Here is a 21,163-nt window from a genome sequence, read left to right as displayed (position 1 = left end):
GGACGGGGTGGGCTCCGCACAGCAGGGTGCATGGTCACTGGGATTGCAGGGTAGATCCGGGCACGAGCACGTGTACATACAGGACAGTGAGAAAGATGAAGAAAAGACTGGAAGGAGAGTTTGAGGTTGTGCTTAGCACACAGAGGACAAAAAAGTGAAGAGACGTGGGAGAACAGGAGGAGAGGTCGGGATGTGGTCAGAGGGAGGGAGGGAGATGAGGAGCCAGGGGGATCAGAAATGAAATTTGAAGGGCAGACATTTGATTGAGTTTATTCCTTGAGCATGTGTCTACTTGTGTAAGCAGTAAGTGAGTGTGTGTGTGTGTGTGTGTGTGTGTGTATTTTAAATGTGCGCAAGCAGATGGGGCACCACCTGAGCTCGGTTGATAAGTCTGTCAAGCGGAAAAAGAAAGGAAAACTGCCATCCGTGAAGCACTTCTTGCTGAGCTCAGTCAATCTGTGAACTTGTGAGTCGCGTGCATATGTGGGTGTATTATAGTGGGTGTGTTTGTGTTCTTGCTCTGTGTGTGTGTGTGTGTGTGTGTGTGTGCGTGCGTGTGTGTGTGTGTGTGCATGGACACATGACTGAGTGCCTCACACGTTCAGTATTTTTACTAGTGATAAAGTTGAGTTGAATTACACTTTCTCAGCCTAGAGATTTAATTCACTCATCTGAGACAGATTTTTAATTAACATTCTTTCACATCTACACCTCTGTGAATCTGATTATAGAAGTTACTGACGACGTGGGTGTTACTTCTACTATTAGTAGAAACCAACCAAAGCCTGATTACTGAGGCCACTGTCAATGTTTGAGAGTAAAAAGAAAAAACGATAATTTTTGTTTTCTTTAACATAAACAAAAACAAGCATTTGCTTAATTAGGATGACAATAGTTTGACATTTTTGGGATACGTCACACAAGAGACAATGTGTTAATTAATAAAGTGAGTGTTGGAGGCACTAATAGGCAGATTTACCTTCAGACAGAACCAGGCCTGCATTCCCACTGGTTCCCGTCTTTTCTGAAGATAAGTTAACTGGCTGCTGGCTAAAGCCATATATTTAAGAGACAGATGTGAGAGTTATATCAGTCTTCTCATCAAACTCTACCCCAAAATGTGTAACTATTCCATTAAAGGAATACAGATGAAGAAAGAATAACGACTTGTGCTCAAGTGTGCAGGATTTCTAACTTTTGAAAAGTAGCCTAAACTCATCAGTGGGCTCTGGTGGACAAATTATAGTTACTTTTTCTGAATTATAATGTATTTCTGCACTTTAATGTATTATTACTCATCCAAAATATACAACGCTACCACTGTTAAAATAGGCAGCACAACAAATTGTAAATACTACAATGAGACTGTATGACTTAAAGTTGTTGTGGTGAATGTGCAAACAGAGAAAAGTTGGCATTAATTTGAGTTGTGCTTCTGTCCAACTAACTAATGTACGATTCATTTCCTTTTCACTTTGTTTCCTTTTCACTCCTGAGACAAATATTTGTCACTTAAGCTGCTAAATGCTCCACTGTGTTCACAAGCTAGTCGCTAATGTTATCTGTCTCCCGTTTGGTGCTCGGCCAGTAAGTTATCAGAGCTTTTTCACTGAAAACAGCTGCCAGCTGCTGCCGCGAAGGACTCTGATGAATTTAGAACAATAAAGTCACATGACATAAAAAGCAAAATGCAAGATCTCTATTATACCTTATCTACCAGTTTCATGTTTTTGCCAAATTAAGCTCATATATCATGTCATGGATGAGAAACCCATTAATATGAGTATTAATGGACTATGAAGATACACTCTGCAATGTGTTCATAAGATGGAATAGCATGAACTTTTTCGAGTTAAACAAAAATAACGACATCTTAATTAGCACTTGCTCCATTAGCTGTGAGCTCCAAAAAAGTTATTTCTATTACAGCCGAATGGAGCCAGCCAGATGGCGTCCATGCTTCCTTTAATTGTCTGCTTTTCCCAGGTTTTTCTTTATTTAGAGTCCTGCTGTGCTGCATTGTTGTAATTTATTTTTCTCCTTAATAGCCTAATTTTTATTGATATTTAGGCCTAATTTCAATTTAATTAAAACTTTTAACCAGTCACTCAGACATGCCCTGACATGTCACCACATTGTTTCACTCAGTGTGCAACTATTAATGAACCAGTTGATGAAACTGGTTAAAAAAAATATATATATATATTTGTATGAAAATGCTGGAAAACATTTGGACAAGGCTCCTTTTGTCTCAGAATCACGACAAGGCAAGAGTCATTAGTGTCTGAGTAATCGCCATGATATAAAGTTTAGTTTTTTTCCTCGCTGACTGAAAATGAGACAGTCACTTTGCACCTCTTTTGCATTCTGGAACATTTTACTGAGTGGATGATCTGCCCATTAATTTCATTAGATGCTAATTAAGGAGCCAAAATATTCAGCATAAAAATGGTCTGTGATCATCAAATATAAACACAGTTTTATGGCTTAGAATTTGTGCATGAAGATTGAGTTCTTGTATCTTTTTTGCATAATGTATGCACTCATTTTAGAGATACTAATTTTTTCAGTTGTTTTGTTGCAGCAGTGAACTTTTCAAGAAGGCAGGGGGCAGGTATTTTGCTAACAGCCTCCTGTCTTCCTCATTTGGCCCGAAAAGAGTCTTGGGTAGAGTGAAAACTATGAGTGTCTGATAATGAATCCACGGTGTTTTGCGTACTGTATGTGTATCCATTAGCTGCTAATTGGTTAATTAGAGTGCGGATGTGCATCTGATTAGCTTTCATTAGACTTTCCAGGGGATCGTGGGTGGGGATTAAACAGCCACCGGTGCTGGGAGTTTACTCAGGAACCATTTTGACTTAAGTCACAAGATGCACTCTGATTTCTTACATCTATATGTTCATTTGCGCGCTATAAAGCGACAAAAGTTTTTATATACATGCGAGTGTGCGCGTACGTGCATGGCAGAAACTATGTTTTCTGTTCCCGTTCCCATCCCCGCCCCCCCCCACATGTGACGCTGCGCTCGGCTCAGAGGAGGGTGGAGAGCGCCAGGGCAAACTGTTAACTCAACCCAGCCAAGTGGAATAGCACTCAGACAAATGAGCTGTAATGACTAGGAGACGCAGGGGTCCAGCTCGGCTCACACCGTTTCTCTGTCTCACACACACACACACATTGTTAAACATTTAAATACATACACTGTAGGGGGGAATCCTTAAACAGTAGCTCCAGTCTTTCTCAGCTTGTTGCTCTCTCCGTCCATTTCATCACATGTAATCAATCGTTCATGTATCTAAAGGCGGATGAGTTAAGACCTACAGTAACACATTCAGCAGCAGCACCAGCAGGGCCAACTGAGATAAGAGTTTGAGTATGCAGCTGGCTCACTCCAGCGCCTCTGCACACACATTTTATCTATGTGATCATTCCTTTTACTAGATTACTCAGTTGAAAGCTCCTAGAACAAGATTTTTCTTCTCAAAACTGGGATCAGAAGCCTGGTGTTGCTGCAGGATTTAAGCTGCTCCCTTAGTTACTCTGGAAATGTAAATATTAAACGTTTACCGTTTTACATTCCCTCAGCATCCAGTAAAGGCGAGGCAAAGAAATGCTGGTTATGTGGTGGTCTAAAATGGCTGCATGTCATTGTATCAACCGGCACAAAAGTTTGGCTTGCATCCACTATTTAGAAACAATAAAAACCAGGCTGTTCTGTGAGGTCCAAAGCCCGTAGGCATGACATTCATCTACTCATTCACACCTCTGTCATCCAGCAGCTCCTTGGAGAGTGGCCGTAGTGCGCCACCACCGCAGAGAAAGGGAGAACAAGATTCACACCTTGTAAGGAGAGCATAAAAGATCATCAAATGACTTCCCTCTGAAGTCTGCCACCTACTGCTTCTGGCTCAGGCCCGATTAACACTCTGTCTCGCTGATCGCCTCGTCGTTTCCTCAACTGTTCCTCGTCAACACTGACAGTAGCTCTTTTTCATGGAATAATTGAATTTATTTGTCATCTTTCTCTCTGGCTGCACAGCTTTAACGCTAACCATTAAGCAAGGAGATCGCGACGGGGAAGCTGCCAGCAGTTTGGAAAGACAATTATAAGCTTTGCGTTTTTTTTATGTCAGGACTTTGTTGATTATTGTCCTGCTCTGTGTAATTATTCAGCCTGGTTTGTCTTTAAGAGCCAATGCAGCGTGAGATTACTCTGTTTCACCTCTCAAACTGGAAATGCAGGATGCAGGAGAGTGTGCCAGAAATGTCTTAATCGCTCTATGTGAAGAGTGCCCTTCAGCGGATCCTCTTCCGATTTTATTTCTGGAGTCTGAGATGGTATTTGAGGGAGTGAGAAAGAAACACAGTGAGTGAGCAGGAGAGGGAGAAAGTTGGATGCAACTATTCACTGGAGAATTGGAGAGTATGAGTTTTTGATATTCCTGCGGCTTATCACTGAAATCTCAAGCAAACACATCTATCGCAGCTCATAAATGTAACATGGAGGCAGTAAATCCAGATTAGATAACCTCTGGTCTGAATGTCTGCAGGGGCTGCAACCAAAATTAACGTTCCATCCGCTTGACCTTTTGACTAGTGACTACTGTCAGCCTGAGCTACCGACGAGGAGGGGAAGGGAGAGGGGGAGAGGGAGGGGGAGACAGGTGAACGATTGCCTCGGCTGCAGCCAGATAACTTGACTCATTCTGTTCCTAGAGCTGTAGTTCGTGCTCAGACCTAAAGCGAGCAGCATTTACAGGAACATGGATCAGCCTCTGCATCGCTCATGCCACATCTGGCACTTTGACCTGCTATACCTGCTGCAAGGCAGGAAGGTTGCTTCAGCCTCATCCAATATTCAACAGACAGAGCGAACCTGGTTAGAGCTGTATCAGTGAAGGTGGCGATGTTGCAGATTTGGTTGTTGGGACTGTGGGAGCATGTGCATCCATCAATTTATAATGTATGGGATTTAAATAGCAAAGAGTCATTCATATAAATTACAAAAACATTTTCCCATTTCCCTTCACTTTCCTCTAGTAATTTTGAGCCATGCAGATAGCTTTGGTTTTATTTGCCCAGGTTTTGAAGTATCCATTTCTTACATTTGTGGCATCGTCCCAGTATAGTACATGGAGGGGAAATGAAATTTCATGTGCGCTGCTCACAGCATTGAAACATTGCATTTAAAAAATTCAACGGGAACATCTCTTTCCAGTCACACTGTCCCACTTATGCTGGAAAATCCACACAACAAACCCTGAACAGTTTCCACAGGGACTGTTTCTTTGGTAGAAAGTAATTCCACCAAAAACTGTTCACAGCGAGATGTGTGGATCATCCTGAGTATTGGGGACACTGTCTGCAAAGACACTGGGTTTATTTTATGTAGTTTTACAATGGTGCACCACAAATACATTCACTTTGATTGCATTGGGGTGAGATGGAAGTCTCAGACAAGGGCCCAACAAAACCTGGGTAAACAAAACCCAAACACTCTGCTTGGATAGATACCACTAAGTCTGTAATTTGAGTAAACTGACCCTTTCAACATAGTTTGAGGACACCTGAGTCCATGAAGCACCAGCCAATCACTGAACGGATGCCCAGATGCTCGAATGGACACACAACATCCAAAAATGCACACATGCACTCACACACACACTTAAAATCGTGCACATACACATTGCACCTCCCTGGACCCAGACATTATTTGGGAGCCTTTTGGCCCCTGATCCTCACCATACCAAATTAACACCCTGGGAGAGAAATCATAGGATTAGGAAGGAAAAGAAGCAAAAGAGAGAGATTAGAGAGAAGCAGTTGAGATAAGAGGAAATGGTTATGGACCAGCAGTGAGATATAAATGGCTCTGAGCCCTGAGAGACAGACTGCCAGTGTCAGTGTGGCTGTGATACCTAGTCAGTAAAAGTCTGAACACTTACAGCTTTCCCTATATAGTTATACCCTATATGAATACATTTACACATATATATTTACACATGTGACTTGCATATTAACACAGAGCCACATTTTTGTCATCAGGCTCTACTAGATGGTTGTTTTTCATCGTTATCGTCCTGTGATTGATGTGTTTAATGCCTGACTGCAAACCAACCAAATTTCCTTTAGGAGGATAATAAAGTTAAAGCATAATAAAAAGTGGAGCTCAAACCTTTATAATGTGACTGTATGAACTATTCTTTGCTATGTACTCCCTCATGAAGTACCCTGTTGAGTTAATTCCCTTGTGGATTTCTCTGTTTAAATCTGTGCTAGTCATAAAGAAGGACATGTACAGTAAGTAAAAGTAGAGAAGTTGGAGAAACTTACCACTAGATATCATGAATATTTTTCGCTTCACAATGGGGATGTTTGGTACATGAAGGAATAAATCATTAACACCGTGTCCTCAAGCTAAACTGAGCCCACTGAATGACCAGGGTCACTGAGCAAAGCCCGTTACCGGTGACTGACAGTGCCAAGTCTACTCAAGTCAACAGTTAAATCACTGCAGTTCCTACCTCTACTTTACATACAGTGTCTTAGATTTTTCAGTATCAAGATCCATGTAGGTACTGTAGCTCTTTCAGTCATATCACATGATCAGATTGAGTTGTCATGGAAATTGTAGACGGTAACAATTACTTTATTTTGAACTTCTTTAAGAAAGCAGAAGTTGAGCTTTAAAGTGAATTTTTGACCATTAAAACAGTGATGATTGAGTGATGAACAAGGTTATGTGATATGATTGAAGGCTCCACAGCAGTTACTTAATGTACCTTGAGGTGACATTTCCAAGATCAAGAATTCATTCTGGAGCTGGCATTTGTTGTAGTAGAAAAGGAAACCCTCCACGGGGAGGACAATTCTTGCACATGACATGCATTTGAGCAAGACACCTTCAACCTTGCTGTGTAACTACTAGGTGTCAGTGTATATGTCTGTGCAGCCAACCCAACCCAACCTCACAATGTCCCTTTGACTGTGCCTGCAGCGAAGTAAGGTCGCAACCAGCCAAAGCACAGGTAAAAGGTGCACGGGGTAAAAGAACAGGGTGCAGTGAAGGAGGATGAAATGGAGGATATACTGGGAGAAAGAGCAAAGACTCCTGGGGGTTTACAGAGAAAGAGGGAGAGCGATAAAGTCTCTCATGGGTTTGGAAAGACAGAGAGATAGAGAAAGAGGGAGATGTTAGCCGCAGGGTAAAAAAGAAGAGGAATAAGGAAAGCAGGGTCACAGCATGGGGCAGAGAGCAAGGAAGCGCATAACAAGGTGAGATAAAAACCCAGTGTGGCAGCAGGGAAGAGGATACGACAGAATCTTTCCATTCTGTCTTCATCTTTCCATCAACCTCTCTTATCCTGGAGTGACTGTACGTCCGTCCGTGTGTGTGTGTGTGTGTGTGTGTCCATAGTGAGGATCCAGCTTGTTTCAGCAGGGGGTAAAACATGGGCGGCATGCTCCTGTCACAGATAGGTTTCGTTTAGTTGAAGTGGAGTTGGGTGGAAGTAATGTGCAGAAACTGTCAGGGATTGTTTTTGTGTGTGTGTGTGTGTGTGTGTGTGTGTGTGTGTGCACGTCACGCTCTGTGGGTGGGCATCAACTCTAATTTGAGATTCAGTCTCACACACAAGCCTGTCCATTCCTCAGATCACACACTTTTTGGTGGGTTTACCTTTACAACCTCCTTCTGAGAGATTTAATACTGGGCTCTGTCCAGATGTTACCATTGTAGTCTCAGTTTATGCTTATGCACACTGCCAAGCTGCTTTACAGTTCTCCTCTCTCTCTGCTAACTTGTGTTCTGTTTGACCATTTCTTAAAGCTTTAAACCCTCAGAACAATCGCCCAACTACCACGAATTTCCAATCGCTCAAAATGCAGCTTTATTTCTGTAGCCTGCATCGTGTTAGCTTCTTTTTATTTCAAATGGATGTCAGTTGGAGTTGATGATTTCTCAACTTGCCATGTAATTTTTAGTTACGTAGATAGAGAATAAATACATCACTTCTATCAAATAAAGTTTAACCGTAGTAGCTAAAAGTAGAAAACTGTTGTGTCTAAGAATGTATGTATTTGTTTATAGATGTTTCTTTGAAGCAGAATATTGCTCAAAAATTGTGCTCAGTTGGATTTTCTTGAATACAGAAAGGTTAAAAATATAACAAAAGGTCAGTTACAAGGAGAGATTTTCTCCCCAAACTGCCATGGGTATAAAGTCCGTCAGGAAAAAAAAAAACAAACATGAACTGTCAAGACCTGGTTATCCCTTCATCCCCGGCCGCCCGTCTCCATCCTTCGATCCCCCATCCCTTCATCCCTCTACCCAACTCCCATCAAACCTCCAACTGACTGACAGCCATCCCTGTGAGGCTTCGTTTTCTGGGAAAAAACTCACACATATGCACACATACACACACCCACGCAACCATCTGATCCGATGCCGTGACTCCCCGTCAGCGATGCCGCTCTCCTGTTTTGTTGCGTTCTGACAGGCCGGTGTTGGGTTGTGTTAGCTTGTGAATGTGTTCAGGGCTTCAGGGGTCAGAGCCGCGCAGCAGCCTCAACACCCAGATGTGGACTCTCCCTGACGTGTCTGGCCAAGCGGAAAGTGCTGAGAACAACCCCGCACATGTGCACTAGGTGATAATAAAGACCTGCATGTGCACAGACAATTTGGCACGTTGAAGCAGCATGTGGAATTGCTTAAGTTGGCCTAATTAGACACTGTGGCGGTTCAAGTTGGTTCGGTGGAGGAGAAATTCTATGTAGAACAACAACAAAAGATTTTTTAGTCAGTAGTTTTATATTTTCATTGTCGGACTAAAGTATAAAAAAAAATCCAACAAACCTGCAACATCAGGAAATTTAGTATTTGTACATCCTCAACCATGTTTTAAGATGGAAATGAATTTGGTGTTTTATCTTGAACAATATGAACCTTTCACAGATATTAAAACTTTCAACAGTAGAACATTGATTGATGTGCACATGGAAAAAAGAAAATCCCAAATTGGCTCAGACATAGACACAGAAACTTTGCCAAGTTAATTGAGGCAGTCAATATCAACAAACTGAAACAGCTAATAGGATGAAGGAAAAGGAGATGAAAAGAGATGAAAAATGTAATCCTATAAAGGCATAGAAAAAAGTCAAACTTTTAAAATCCAATGAAGTTGAAAAATGGCATGTGATAAAGAGAAATGGAGTACAAACATGTACAGCAATAGCAGCAAACTAATCACGAGGAAGAACAATAGCAGAACAAAGTCAATATAATTAATGTGTGTGTGAAGGTACGGTCGGAGGCTCGTGAGAGGGAAGACAAAGAGCCTGTTTTCACTTAATTTTTTTTCAAAGAACAGCCGCTATAGCTGCGACTGTCCTATAAAACTACACTCCCATTTATTAGCTGTGTATCCAAGGTCTGTTGGAGGTCTTGAAGGCCGTTTGAGGCTTGCAGTCTGGGGCGTAATGCCATGAAGCTGTGAAAACAGGCCCATGATGGGAACGAATTCAACTTAAATCTTTTTTAGCATCGCTCCAAATTCGCACAGGTCTTTTACACGCTGCCAGAAAGGGCGGGAGTGTGCACGACTCCTACACCCTCTGCATTTTCTCATGATTGTCCTTTTTTTAGCTCATGTACCAGACCTTCGTCTTCGCAGTGACACTGTCACAATTTCTCCTTGAGCCATCACTTTCTTTTTCATCCTACGCAGAGGAACACATTCTTAAAATCTCACAGAGGAAAAGGGCCAGCCAGCTTTAAGCTGTCCACTAAGTCTAAGCTGTATGTCCACGATATGTCTGAGGCAGTGCTTACTGCTCTGTCTGTTTGCTCAGCCTGAGCAAAACCCATTGTAGTTTCTGTATCTTTCTCCTCTTTTACCCCTTTTCCTCTTCCTAGAGAAAAGCTCTCTGTTTTACCAGCTTTGAGAGAAAAAAAGAAGCTTATAAGAAAAATATAAGGGGATAGTTTTTTAACAGAAGGAAGCAGAAGGGAAATACAGCCGCCTAAGGATGTGCTTGTCAGGAGAGTGTCTGTGTGGAAAAGTATCGATCCAAGCAGATGAACCAGTGGTTAGCCTTGGTTTGGAGTGTATGAAGATTAGCCTTCCCTCTGTTTTTTTATTCCTCTCTTTCTTCTAACACTGTCTCTATCTCTCCTTATCGCCCTCCTCTGCCTCTCTGGCTCGCCTCCCTCTGCCCGCCTGCCTGCTGCTCACAAACACACAGCTCATTTCTGTCTGGCGGCTCGTCGTCTTGCCTGTTCACTGGAGCCTGCTGCTGAAGTCTGAGAGGACCTGAGACACGCATGTGGCAGCCTGCCAACCTGTTTGTGTGTTTTGGATCACTGGTGTCTTTATCCAGCAGCTCCGTGTGTGTGTGTGTGTGTGTGTGTGTGTGTGTGTGCATGTGTGTCTGAGAGCAGAGATCGGGTGAGCACTGATGTAGGGATGAGTGCTGAATGTGTTTCAAGTATCTTCTTAATCAAACAAGGTCTTCAGCACATGTGTGTGTTTATAATACTAGACACCTCTCCACGTACAAATGTACACAAATTGATTCTCAGCCATTGATTTAGCGATTCTCTTATGCCATGGCCAAACAGTGTATGTTGCACTCTGAGTGTGGGGACAAGTGAGTGTGTAGGTTAGCATAGTGCTTGTGTTATTTGTAGGAAGGGAGAGAGCTGGGCGGCAACCAAACAAATGGCAGCCCCATCAGTCTTGGTAATTGAGTTATACTTTCCCATTTAACTCAGTAGTTTCCTTTGACCAAGAGGAAACTTTTCTATTTTGCATTTCGTTTTGCATTTCCCAACAAGCTTATTGACTCAGCGACAGCCAAGGCCTGCTGAATTCACAGCAGAATCTATGGCTGGATGTCTTAGTCGACTTTCACGCAGCCTATCAAGGTTCTGCCTGAAAATGAAAAAGTTCAAAAGCCTTTTTTTTTTAATGGAGTCATAATTAAATGTATAAAAATCTTCACCTTGCTCTTGAAAGCCACATATTAATACTAAAACACCAGGCAACATGCCCCAAAACATTATTCCTATTTGTTACTGCATCTCAAAGAGGCCTTAACTCAACCTTGGCCCTTATTCACTGCTAGAAACCTTCCCTGATGGCCTACTTTCTCCCATCTCTTTCCTCCTTTTGTCCACTCCAATCATCCTCTTCCATCCTCCTCTTGTTCCTTTGTCCTCTAGGTGTAGCGGAGGTGATAGTTCTGGTGGGAGGCCGTCAGGCGATCGGGATGAACCAGCGCTCCCTGACAGCAGTCACCTGTTTTAACCCCCAGAACAGTAAGTGGTACCCACTGGCCAGCCTGCCCTTCTACGACCGAGAGTTCTTCAGTGTCATATCGGCGGGAGACAACATCTACCTGTCAGGTGAGCTAAATCGCCCACTCCAGCAGCACAATTGTAGCTTTCCTGTCTCGGTCATTTAGGTGCACTGAGCAGGAGGACAGTAGGTGTCAACAGTTTATCATACTGCAGAAGTGAAACGTTATCCCTCCATCCAGAAACATTTCATATCAACTTCAAAAGTAAAAAAAAACTGAAATGCAAATTAAGTAAATCCTCATGCAATTGATTCACATAGATACTGTAAACTCTAAATTGAGTCTTTAAATTTAAAGACTCAGACTGACATTGCCATCCATAGTGTCACGCTAGGATTGCTATTCAATTTTGCACAGACTTTCATGGTCCCCAGAGGATGAAGCCCACTGACTGATTGGTGTTCCCCTGACTTTTCATCTAGAAGCACCATGAAATTGACTTTCATGGTTTTTAGTGAAATGTCTCAACAACTTTTGGCTGAATTACTCTGGAATTTGGTACAAATGTTCACAGGGTGGTTTATAATAACTTTGGGAATGCACTGATTTTCCTCATATGTCTAAACAGCGGCAAAACTAATGACACCAGCCTTAGCTGCAGAACAGGAACATGCTCTAGATTTAAGTCCAACTAACTTGAATTACACATTTTAACATCTGTAATGTTACTTTTAATCTTTTTCTGCATAGAAAGAAAGAAAGAGCTGTACTTGTGTTTGCTATATAGCAAATGTTAGCATGCTAACATGGAAAACCCAATATCTACTAAATATCAAAATGTTAACAATGTCATTGCAAGTAACATGCTGACATTAACATTCATCTGAGAACACCTCACCCAGCCGTAGACTCTTTGTTCAATAATGATAACAAAACTGAATTCTCCAGAGTGTTCAGGCTTGACATAAAGTGGTGATCTTTTCCTTTAACCATCAGAAAAATGTTTGAAGCATTTTTTAGGTTTAAATATTATGCTTTTTGATGAAGAAAAGCAAACCACGGAATTTCTGGTCTCTTTTCTGACCTCTTGTGGTAAACTCACTTTCATCATAATGAGCCCTTACAAAGGTCTCCACACTTGACATTTATGATCTCTTAGCGAGGACAGTTTCTGATATGATTCAGCAAAGTGAAGCTACCCAGGCCATCGCCAGCTCCTTGTGACCTTTGTGGAACAGTTGAAGTTTTAAAAGGGAGCCTGCCCTCTAAGCTTACTCTTGTGTTTGTTTGAAAACTTGGCTCTGCCTACGACTGCAAACAACTTTAATGTCTTTCTTTTCAGAAGAGTCCTCTTTGTATAGAATGTCTCTTATTTACCTTCTGTGGACCATTTTTTTTAACTCGACTTTTTTTCTCTGTCTGGCTTTACAGTCGCTGCAGTGTTCTGCAGTTTATTTTGTTCCATAGTGGCACACTGTGCACTCTGTGACTCCGTGACTCCCTCTATGAGAAACCTTTAAGTTGCTCCTCCAGAGGTAGACTGAATTTCTCCCTCCACGGTCCATTTGTGCAAGAATCCTGCACGGTACTCAGACCTTGACATTGCACTGTGGAAATGCTGCTGGATTTGTCCTGCGTGTACCTTTCCTCTCCCTCTTTTCATATAAATGTAAATTTGTGTTTGGGCATTGGAACAGGTCTGCATGTGTCCGCTGGGAGTCAGACAGCCAGTGGAGAAATCAGAGGTGTTCTAACTAGCCAATCGACAGGCTCCTGTCTGTAACCTTCCTCACGCTCGGAGCAGGGTCACTGAGTCACGGCTGGTGTTACATGTCAAACTACACACCTAACAGGGCTGCTTTGAAGGGAGCTGAAACAAGTGCAGTGTTGATGGTTGACTGGTTGACTGGTCAACACAGCGGCAAACAACTTTCAGTCAGTTATAGTTGTCCAAGTCTGTGACTTTATTTTTTTAAGTTCTGAAAAACAAACTGATGTAAGAGGTAAGGTGATGTAAGGTGATTTTAGTATTGGATGGAAACTAGTTTTAAAGAAGAAATATAGAAGAACGAAAAGTATGTTTCAATATTTAAATCATTGTTCTGCTACTTGATGCTTTTGCATGTATACACAACCTCCCTGCTATATACCATAAGTCATATAGCTCTTTTCAACCTAGTAGTTCCAGATACTTAAGAGCTACAACGTACACAGAAACACAGTCGTCCTGTTGTTCTTTGTATTAAATGTGACATGACTCTTACTGTATGTCTGAGTGGATGTAGTGAATGAACAAAAAGATGGAAAAAGGAGACCCAAAATGAAAAAAATAGTAGATGATCTGCGAAGTGCTTTATGAGTTTTCTTGTGTTTTACGAAATACTAAAGTCACTCAGTACTTCTTTATTTTGCAAATGAAGCAGTAGAAAATTTGAATCAGAGACGGTGTCTGTGTTTGTCAGCCCCAAATACTCTGCCGTCATGGTTCCAGGACCATTGGGAAGTTGCAGAAAAAGAAGCTTGAAGCTATCCTGCTACATTTATACTAAATTTACTACCTCACCTTGAGGTTACTGGCTCCCTGGGAAAGTTCCTGCAGTGGAAACAGTGTTATGATCACCCTACGTACCCACTTTAATGACCCTTACCCTGTATATTCCAGGTGGCACAGAGTCTGGTGTGATGGTGGCTGATGTATGGTGCTACATGTCCCTGCTGGACAACTGGAATCTGGTGTCTCGGATGACGGTGGCTCGCTGCAGACACAACAGCCTGGTGTACGATGGCAAACTCTACACCATTGGAGGACTGGGCGTATCAGGGAACCTGGACCACGTGGAGAGGTAAGAGTCACGCAGCATTAACAGCAGCCTGTCTCCAACCAACAGACACGTCCAGCGGCTCACAGCTGGCGACTACACAGTCCCACACAGCTCTAACCCTGATTTGACAGCCATTTCCGAGAGCTTGTGCGGACAATTCTGCAAAAGTAGGTGGATGCTGAGCAATCCAGTTTGAGCAAATAAATATTCACACTGCGCAGCGAAATGTGGCAGATGGTGTGGCATGCAGTAGTGCGGTGCAGCATATTGCAAAAGTGGTTGGACAGGTTTGTTAGCATTTTCTGTGAGAGCAAAAGGTGCAGAGGAATGAGCCTGAGCCGGAGCATATTAAATGGTCACAGCTGCGAGTGCTGTTGTGGAGCGACAGAGCGCCTCTTACTTGTTTGTGAGTGGTGCATGAGTGAGAGGATTTGCTTTCAGAGAGCAGAGTGGTGTACTGTGTCTGATTCCATCCACTTCAGCATCGACACATCACCGACACTTCATTTGAAGGTCATCCACTGTGGCCTATTCAGCTGGGTCTTTTCTCCTTATTTTGTTGGAACTCTTCAGCATAAAACCAGACATAGACAGTGTCCTCATGGCGCATAATGAATTCCTAGTGGCATTAAACATGAATAGGGATTGTCCAGATTTAATCATCTGATTGATATCACTTGACTTTTGTAACGCTGCTCCCCATTTCTTATTTTTTGCTCTAACCTGGGCTTGAGTGAGTTTCAGCGTAGAGAGGGGGCTATCTCCCCTACACGGCAGAGCGAGATTAACCAAAGCAATCAAAAGAACATTACTGAGTATATTAGAGCAGGCCGCTGCCGCTCATTACCTAGCAGCTCAATTGATCTCCAAAGCTGTTCGCAATGCACAACAGTCCTCCAAATGAAACAGCCTAATTTGATATTTCCCCATAATGCTGCCATGCAGTGTCGTTATGACAGGGGGTAGATGGAATATTTGCCCCATAATGGAATCGCATTTGATTCCTTTGTCTCTGAGCTGCTTAATTTTAGAACTACCAGTGCATCTAGGGCATTCACGGCTCCAAAGAAATCAGCGTTTCATCGTGTGATGTGTTTGTGCTTCTCTGTCTGCGCCCTTGTGAGCGTTTTGGTGCAGCCATGAAGCTTCTCCGAAGCCCTCAGCAACTGGACTCAATTATCAATACTGTAAAACTTTAACCTACTTTGCCTCTCTCCAAGAACTGCCAGAGGCCTCCTCTGCCTGCTATTACTGCCCTAGCGTTGCACTCTCAAAGGTTGCAACAGCAACAGCTAGGGAGGAATAACCCACACACCGAACAAAATAGTTGAACTGTTAATAGTTAGGAAGAAAATGCACAGTGCTCTGGCTGAAGCAAACGATTTGTAACACTAGGTCAGGGTCGTATTCACTGGCTTTATCATTTAAAAGCTAACAGGTCTCTCAAGCTGTTTGGGCAAATTGTCGGAAAAGTCAACGGGCTTGTTTCTAAGCAACCCAGGCTTTTATTTTGTCTTGAGTCAGGTGGTCTGAAGACTCTGGAAACAGAATTGTTAGATACATGGAAGTTTGTGCTTTTAGAGGGGGCAAAGACAGAGGACATTCATTTAACTTGTATGCCTGCTGATTAGTTTTTCTGAAATTCCAAAATATCTTATGTATGATAATAATTGCAAATGCATAATTAATTGGTTCACATTTCCATTTAAAAATGTGTTATTTGAATAGTCTGCAGTTTTTCTAACAAGATGTGTTGACCTGCTGTGAATGTATTTACCATCGACTTTCTTGATGAATTGTTGATTAATCAACTGCCAAACGCTGGCAGTGTGAGCTGCGAACTATATCTCATGTGAAAAAGGTAAGAGCTGTTAAATAAAAAAAAAAAAAAGGCACTCTAAACATTGGAAATATTTTGCATCCTGCAGAAAATATTCTTTGCCAATATTCTCGGCAAAAATGCTTCACCCAAACGTTTAGGTTGGGAGGAGGGAAGTGTTTGCATTGCATTTTCAATAAGAAACATGTTATACACTTGTAGTCAGTTTAGACATTCAGACATTAGTCCATACGCCTCTAGAGAGAAAGTACGTCTTTTCTTGAGTCTGTGAAGCAAAACTAATGTGGTGGGTTATGCATAATTGACAACAAGTGTTTTGTGGTGAATTTACTACTACAAACAGAGCAGTCTACCTCAAACATGCTTTTAAAATTATGGTATTCATTACAACAGCCGTACATCACTTCTTAAGTTGTAATGTAAAGCAATTAAGGAATCGTGACAACAAAGACACCAATATGCACCCTTACGAGCTTCAACACACTCAAGGGTTTTGCAGCTGCAGCCTGACCAGTAGCTCATCTTAGCCAATGTTGACTAAACTTTAGACAGACATATGATGCATAACGGATATTACTGAGTCAGTTTGCTGAGTTTCTGCTACTTTAATGCCATAGATTCCACTTGTGGACACTGTTCAGAAATAAGCACATCACTTTCATGTGAATCTTTTGTTTCATGCCATACAGGTTTGAATGGGTTTTGAAACTGGTGAGGCTTGAAAGTGTTGTTGCCATGCCCTCCAGTGAATTAATTTGAATCTGATAGACTGGGTTCTTAATAGTAATGTATTCCAAGATTAAACATTCAAGCACTTTGAAAGAATCAGTGCCAGGGCAAGTTTTGCACCTGAATATGCATGTTTGTTTTGCAAAGCCATAATGAGCCATTTCAAAGCTTAAAGAGGATTTGTGACACTACTGGAAATTTGTGAACAACAGGCAGCTGGTCTGTTAAATCAACTCAGAAGACAGGTGCTACAAATCATATACAATCTCAACGGCTTGGGAAAGAGCTTGACAGATTAACAAAAGCAGTTTATTACATAAGACTCCAACAGTTTATTTGATTCTTCAAATTAACACGACCCAGCACAAAAGCACGATGAGACAATTAGATTAGCTTGAAAATAAAACCTGAAAACTGATGTATGTTTGTCTTGAGTTTCGACGCTTACACAAGTCACAACCTTTTTGATGTTTTTACATTTTCATATGCACAGCTATTCAACTCAAAGGGTTATTTGATAACCTTGGTATGGTTCCAGCTCCTACGCACAAGTGCCTGAAGTTTGCTCCTGCATTTATTGAAAGCATTTTTTTGAAGCTTGATATTTTATTTTTTAACTGAAGGAGATCATGAATTTTCATATAAATCTTTACATAATCTCATGGCTGGGAAAAAAAAACTCTTATTTTACAGATAATCAAGATCACTTTCAGGGCATTGCTGGAGGCATTTGTTCACGTCTGCTTTGATAAATGAGCCCCATTAAGAGTTGATCCTTCATTTTGTAGCTAACCACCAGATTTGGCAGGTGTGGCTCTGCTTCGAGACACAGTTGGCTCCACTGCACCGCCAAAACTCTAAAGATAGTAGAGACTCCAACAGGGAGGCAGCCAGTCCACAGCAAGACTAAGCCCTGGCCAGTGGAGATAAGGGAACTCTTACTCAAGCCTCTTTTGTCGCCTCTGCTCAAGGAAGAAGAGCTGCACGGGTCTGAAGTGCAGTGGTAATGTTGAGAGCTAATAACATTCAGAAATCGTTAGTCAGTGTATGTGAATTGCTGCCTTGTGTGATATGCAGATGGCTGGTGGGGATTGTATCTGGGGAATGCCATGAAGCCGTACGACAGCCAGAGTTGATTTGCTCCGCTCATAGAGTGATTGATGCGGAGATTGTTTACACACGCAGCCAATCTTTTGCACTGTGTGCATTTCTGTGCACACTTGTGTGTTCCTGTAGTCATTCTTCCTTGAGCATACGTACATGTGTATGCCTCTGTGCACACACTTGGGTTTATTTGTGTGTCTGCCTGTGTGTCTGCATACATCAGCCAGCCTCAGCCAAGGTTTCTCACCTTCCAGCTCTGGCTCACAGCACCCTGACTCCTAATTTGCAGTCCTTCCTGCCTCCCGCTCTCCCCATCTCTCCATCCATCTCACTGAGGGTTTCACGCTCCTAACCGTGAAATTCACCCACATTCACAATTATGTCTTCAATCAGAGCCATCTCAAAGCTAGTAGGATGCAGGCTTTCTTTGGGAACAGCAGGAGGTCCAAATCAACACTCAGAGGACTGAGCGGGCTTATTCCTGTCTCTACTCGCTACACTAATGACTGACAGATTTTTAAGGATGGGAGCAGTCGAGTTCGGTAGGCTTTTAACTTGCAATCAGGTACCCTGGGCCTGCATGCTCCTCAGCATGTTGATCCTTTGGCAAACCAATATGATTGCAGATATTGAATAATTCATGGGTGTCTAATGATGTGTCAATCACAGATGGTTTTGTTTTATTTATTGCACACTATGCACAGGTTTGTGCATCCTCCAAGCTCTATTGCAAGTTAATATTGCATGAAGACTGTTAGCAACATGACACTGAGTACAGCAACTAGCTTTTCTCATCGGGGATGTTGTGCTGTTTGGGTAACAAGTCTGGAGGAGGGAATTTGTTCATGTTCTCTGGCTTTTTTAGGGCTTTTCAAACTAAAATGACCTTTTAAATTGCTGTGCATAAATATGTGCCTGTAAAATCAGTGGAGAAAGCTCCATTGTTCATGTGTTGTTTTTCATGTTCATTAACTGGCACATTTGTTGTTGTTGTTGTATAAGCGTCCCTGCACTTTAGTGCTGCGTTTAGTTATTTAGGCGTCTGTATTCTCTGTCGTCTAGTCTTTTCGTTTGTTGCTGTTTTTCCATCTCCGTGAAGGTTGTTGATGTCCTCTGGAGTGGTCAGCCTTGCTCAGACTTAACCAATGCCTTTATGCTTCTCTTAACACAACCCTCCTCCATCTAGTTCTTGAGTTTTACTTTTTCCATCAAGTGGAATTAGATTTTCAGCCAGAACAATGGGCCATTTCAAAAATGTTGCCACAGTGTGACGCAGGAGGTGAATCTTAATGCCTTGAAGACCTTGCAGAGGAGCATAGAATGACTCCTGGGAAATTTCATCAAGTCGACCATGACCAAGAAGACGCGGCGAGATGGAGATTCCAGGGGGAGGTTTCATCATGCCTCACACTGCACACAGTGGAAGTCCTCTGTGGGCTGCTCCATGAACTGACAAGTCCTTAAGTACTTGATGTCCATGGGTGGTGTGCATGCTGGGTTGCCAGTCACCCAGAGAAAGGTCCTCTTCTGTGGGACACCAGGGGTGGGAGAGACCCCACGTCGCACTCACAGAAGGAAGAGGCTACAGCTGCTCTTTGAGTTGTGGTGTGGGCATGGTTTGCCTCCTGGCTGCCTGTATGAGCGTGCTTTGACAGGGATCTGCTCCTTTGTCTGCTGGCTAAAAGAAGCTGTCATGCAGCCAGAAAGAGGAGATCATGTTAGTCCAGTCCTATTCAAACATACTGAGCTCACACATAATGCCGCCCACCTCTAGATCTTACTCCCTTTACTCGCTGAATACAGATGCCTTTTAAACACACACACACACGCACTATACATGTATGTAAGCAACTCTCTCACTTGACTTGGAGATGGAGGTCCTTCTTTGTCCATTTCAGCTCCCTGCCCAACAGCACTCTCTTTTGGAGACAGTGGGGAAATAATAATCAGGGCGATGATGCTAATAACAGTGGAGCGCCCTGCCGCTCTGCAGCCCCAGGTGTTCGATACCCTGCAGCGAAGAAGTCAAAAAAGAGGGAGGGAGAAAGAGGAGGAGTGAGCCAAGAAGAGTTTAACAGCGCAGAGCCGATGGGAGAAGATGAGAGGATTGTGTAGAAGCAGCAGCCCCCAGGTGGGCCAGCACAATCAGTCACACTGGAACCAGTGGGTTCATGTGAAGACACCCTCACTCTTCTCTCCAAGCCCCTCCAGCCCCTCTACATAATGAAGTGATGAGCTGCTGTGCATGTCTTTTATATGTCTATGTGTGTTACTGTGTGGATCTGTTTCCACGTACTAGGTCAGACAGTGCCTGCAGCTAGATTTGGAGCGGGGTAAGAGGTGGTGGGGGGGGCAACAGGGCCCGATATCCCCGCAGCATGGCACTGTGGTCGGGGACAACGGGCTCCCAGAGCCCCCCTGTTGAGGCGGTTCCCCCCTGCTGCGCTAATCCCCTGCTCCTCAGGATTACCCAACTTCACAGCGCTGGCCCCTACTGCGCTGTCAAGGCACCAGTTCAGCCTCCAACCCTAACCCAGCTAGCACCACCCTCCAACCACCATCCCTCCCCCGCGCATACACCCTCATCTCCCCCTTCTTCTTTCTGAAATGTCAATGCTGATTTTCACTCCTCATGTCTCTGTCTCCATGTCTCTCTCAGTCCTTCTATTCCTTTGCATGTTATAATTTACTACTAATCCAGTATATCAACAATTATAACTAACAATTTTGTGCAATTTTTCCACCACAATATGAAAATCTATTGGCAAACTCTTGCAACCTGTTTGAGTTGTGTAATCTATCACAGAGAACATCAGGGCTGCAGTCATATTTGCTACATGACAGTCATGAGGTAATGAAGTGCAGACTATTTAAATAACTCTGCTCTTAAACACGTAATTAGCACCAGGGCTGACATGATTAGTCAATTAATCAACCAATGATTTTGAAAATCAATTGTTTAATTTTGTCAGTAATTAAATTTGTCTATGAAACCCTGGTTCAAGCTCATCAAATCTGAGGATTAGTTGCTTTTCTTTGTTTTTTTTATCATTGTAAATTGAATATATCTGGCCTGTGGACTGATAGTGGGATTAAACAAGCACTTTGAAGACTGCACTCTAGGTAATCGTGATTTTTAATTTTTTTTATTGACATATTATAGACTAAACAATCAATTGTTTAGTCTTTGAAATGAACCCACAGATTAATAGATAATGAAGATAACTTGTAGCATATTGGGTACATCAGCAATTGGCTTTGTCCATCTGTTGGTTTATTTTGGGCGATATTTGTCATTTTGTCATTTCACTCAGTAAATAATTAACCTGTAAAGTGCATTGTACATTTACAAACATGGCAAATAGCC

General features: G+C 42.6%; 1 protein-coding gene across 1 annotated transcript in view; it reads left to right on the top strand.

Annotated features, from left to right (window-relative positions):
* The window catches only part of LOC139217865 (kelch-like protein 29), a 123,991-nt gene that overhangs the window by 79,968 nt on the left and 22,860 nt on the right, over nucleotides 1-21,163 (top strand). The window contains exons 9-10 of the mRNA XM_070849346.1: nucleotides 11,225-11,407; nucleotides 13,964-14,144. Coding sequence (XP_070705447.1) covers nucleotides 11,225-11,407; nucleotides 13,964-14,144 — 364 coding nt within the window. The remainder of the gene's footprint in view (nucleotides 1-11,224; nucleotides 11,408-13,963; nucleotides 14,145-21,163) is intronic.

The sequence above is a fragment of the Pempheris klunzingeri genome, chromosome 18 (genome assembly GCF_042242105.1).
Source record: "Pempheris klunzingeri isolate RE-2024b chromosome 18, fPemKlu1.hap1, whole genome shotgun sequence".
Classification (NCBI taxonomy): domain Eukaryota; kingdom Metazoa; phylum Chordata; class Actinopteri; order Acropomatiformes; family Pempheridae; genus Pempheris; species Pempheris klunzingeri.
Note: the sequence above shows the minus strand (reverse complement) of the source record. Positions and strands in the feature narration are given on the sequence as shown.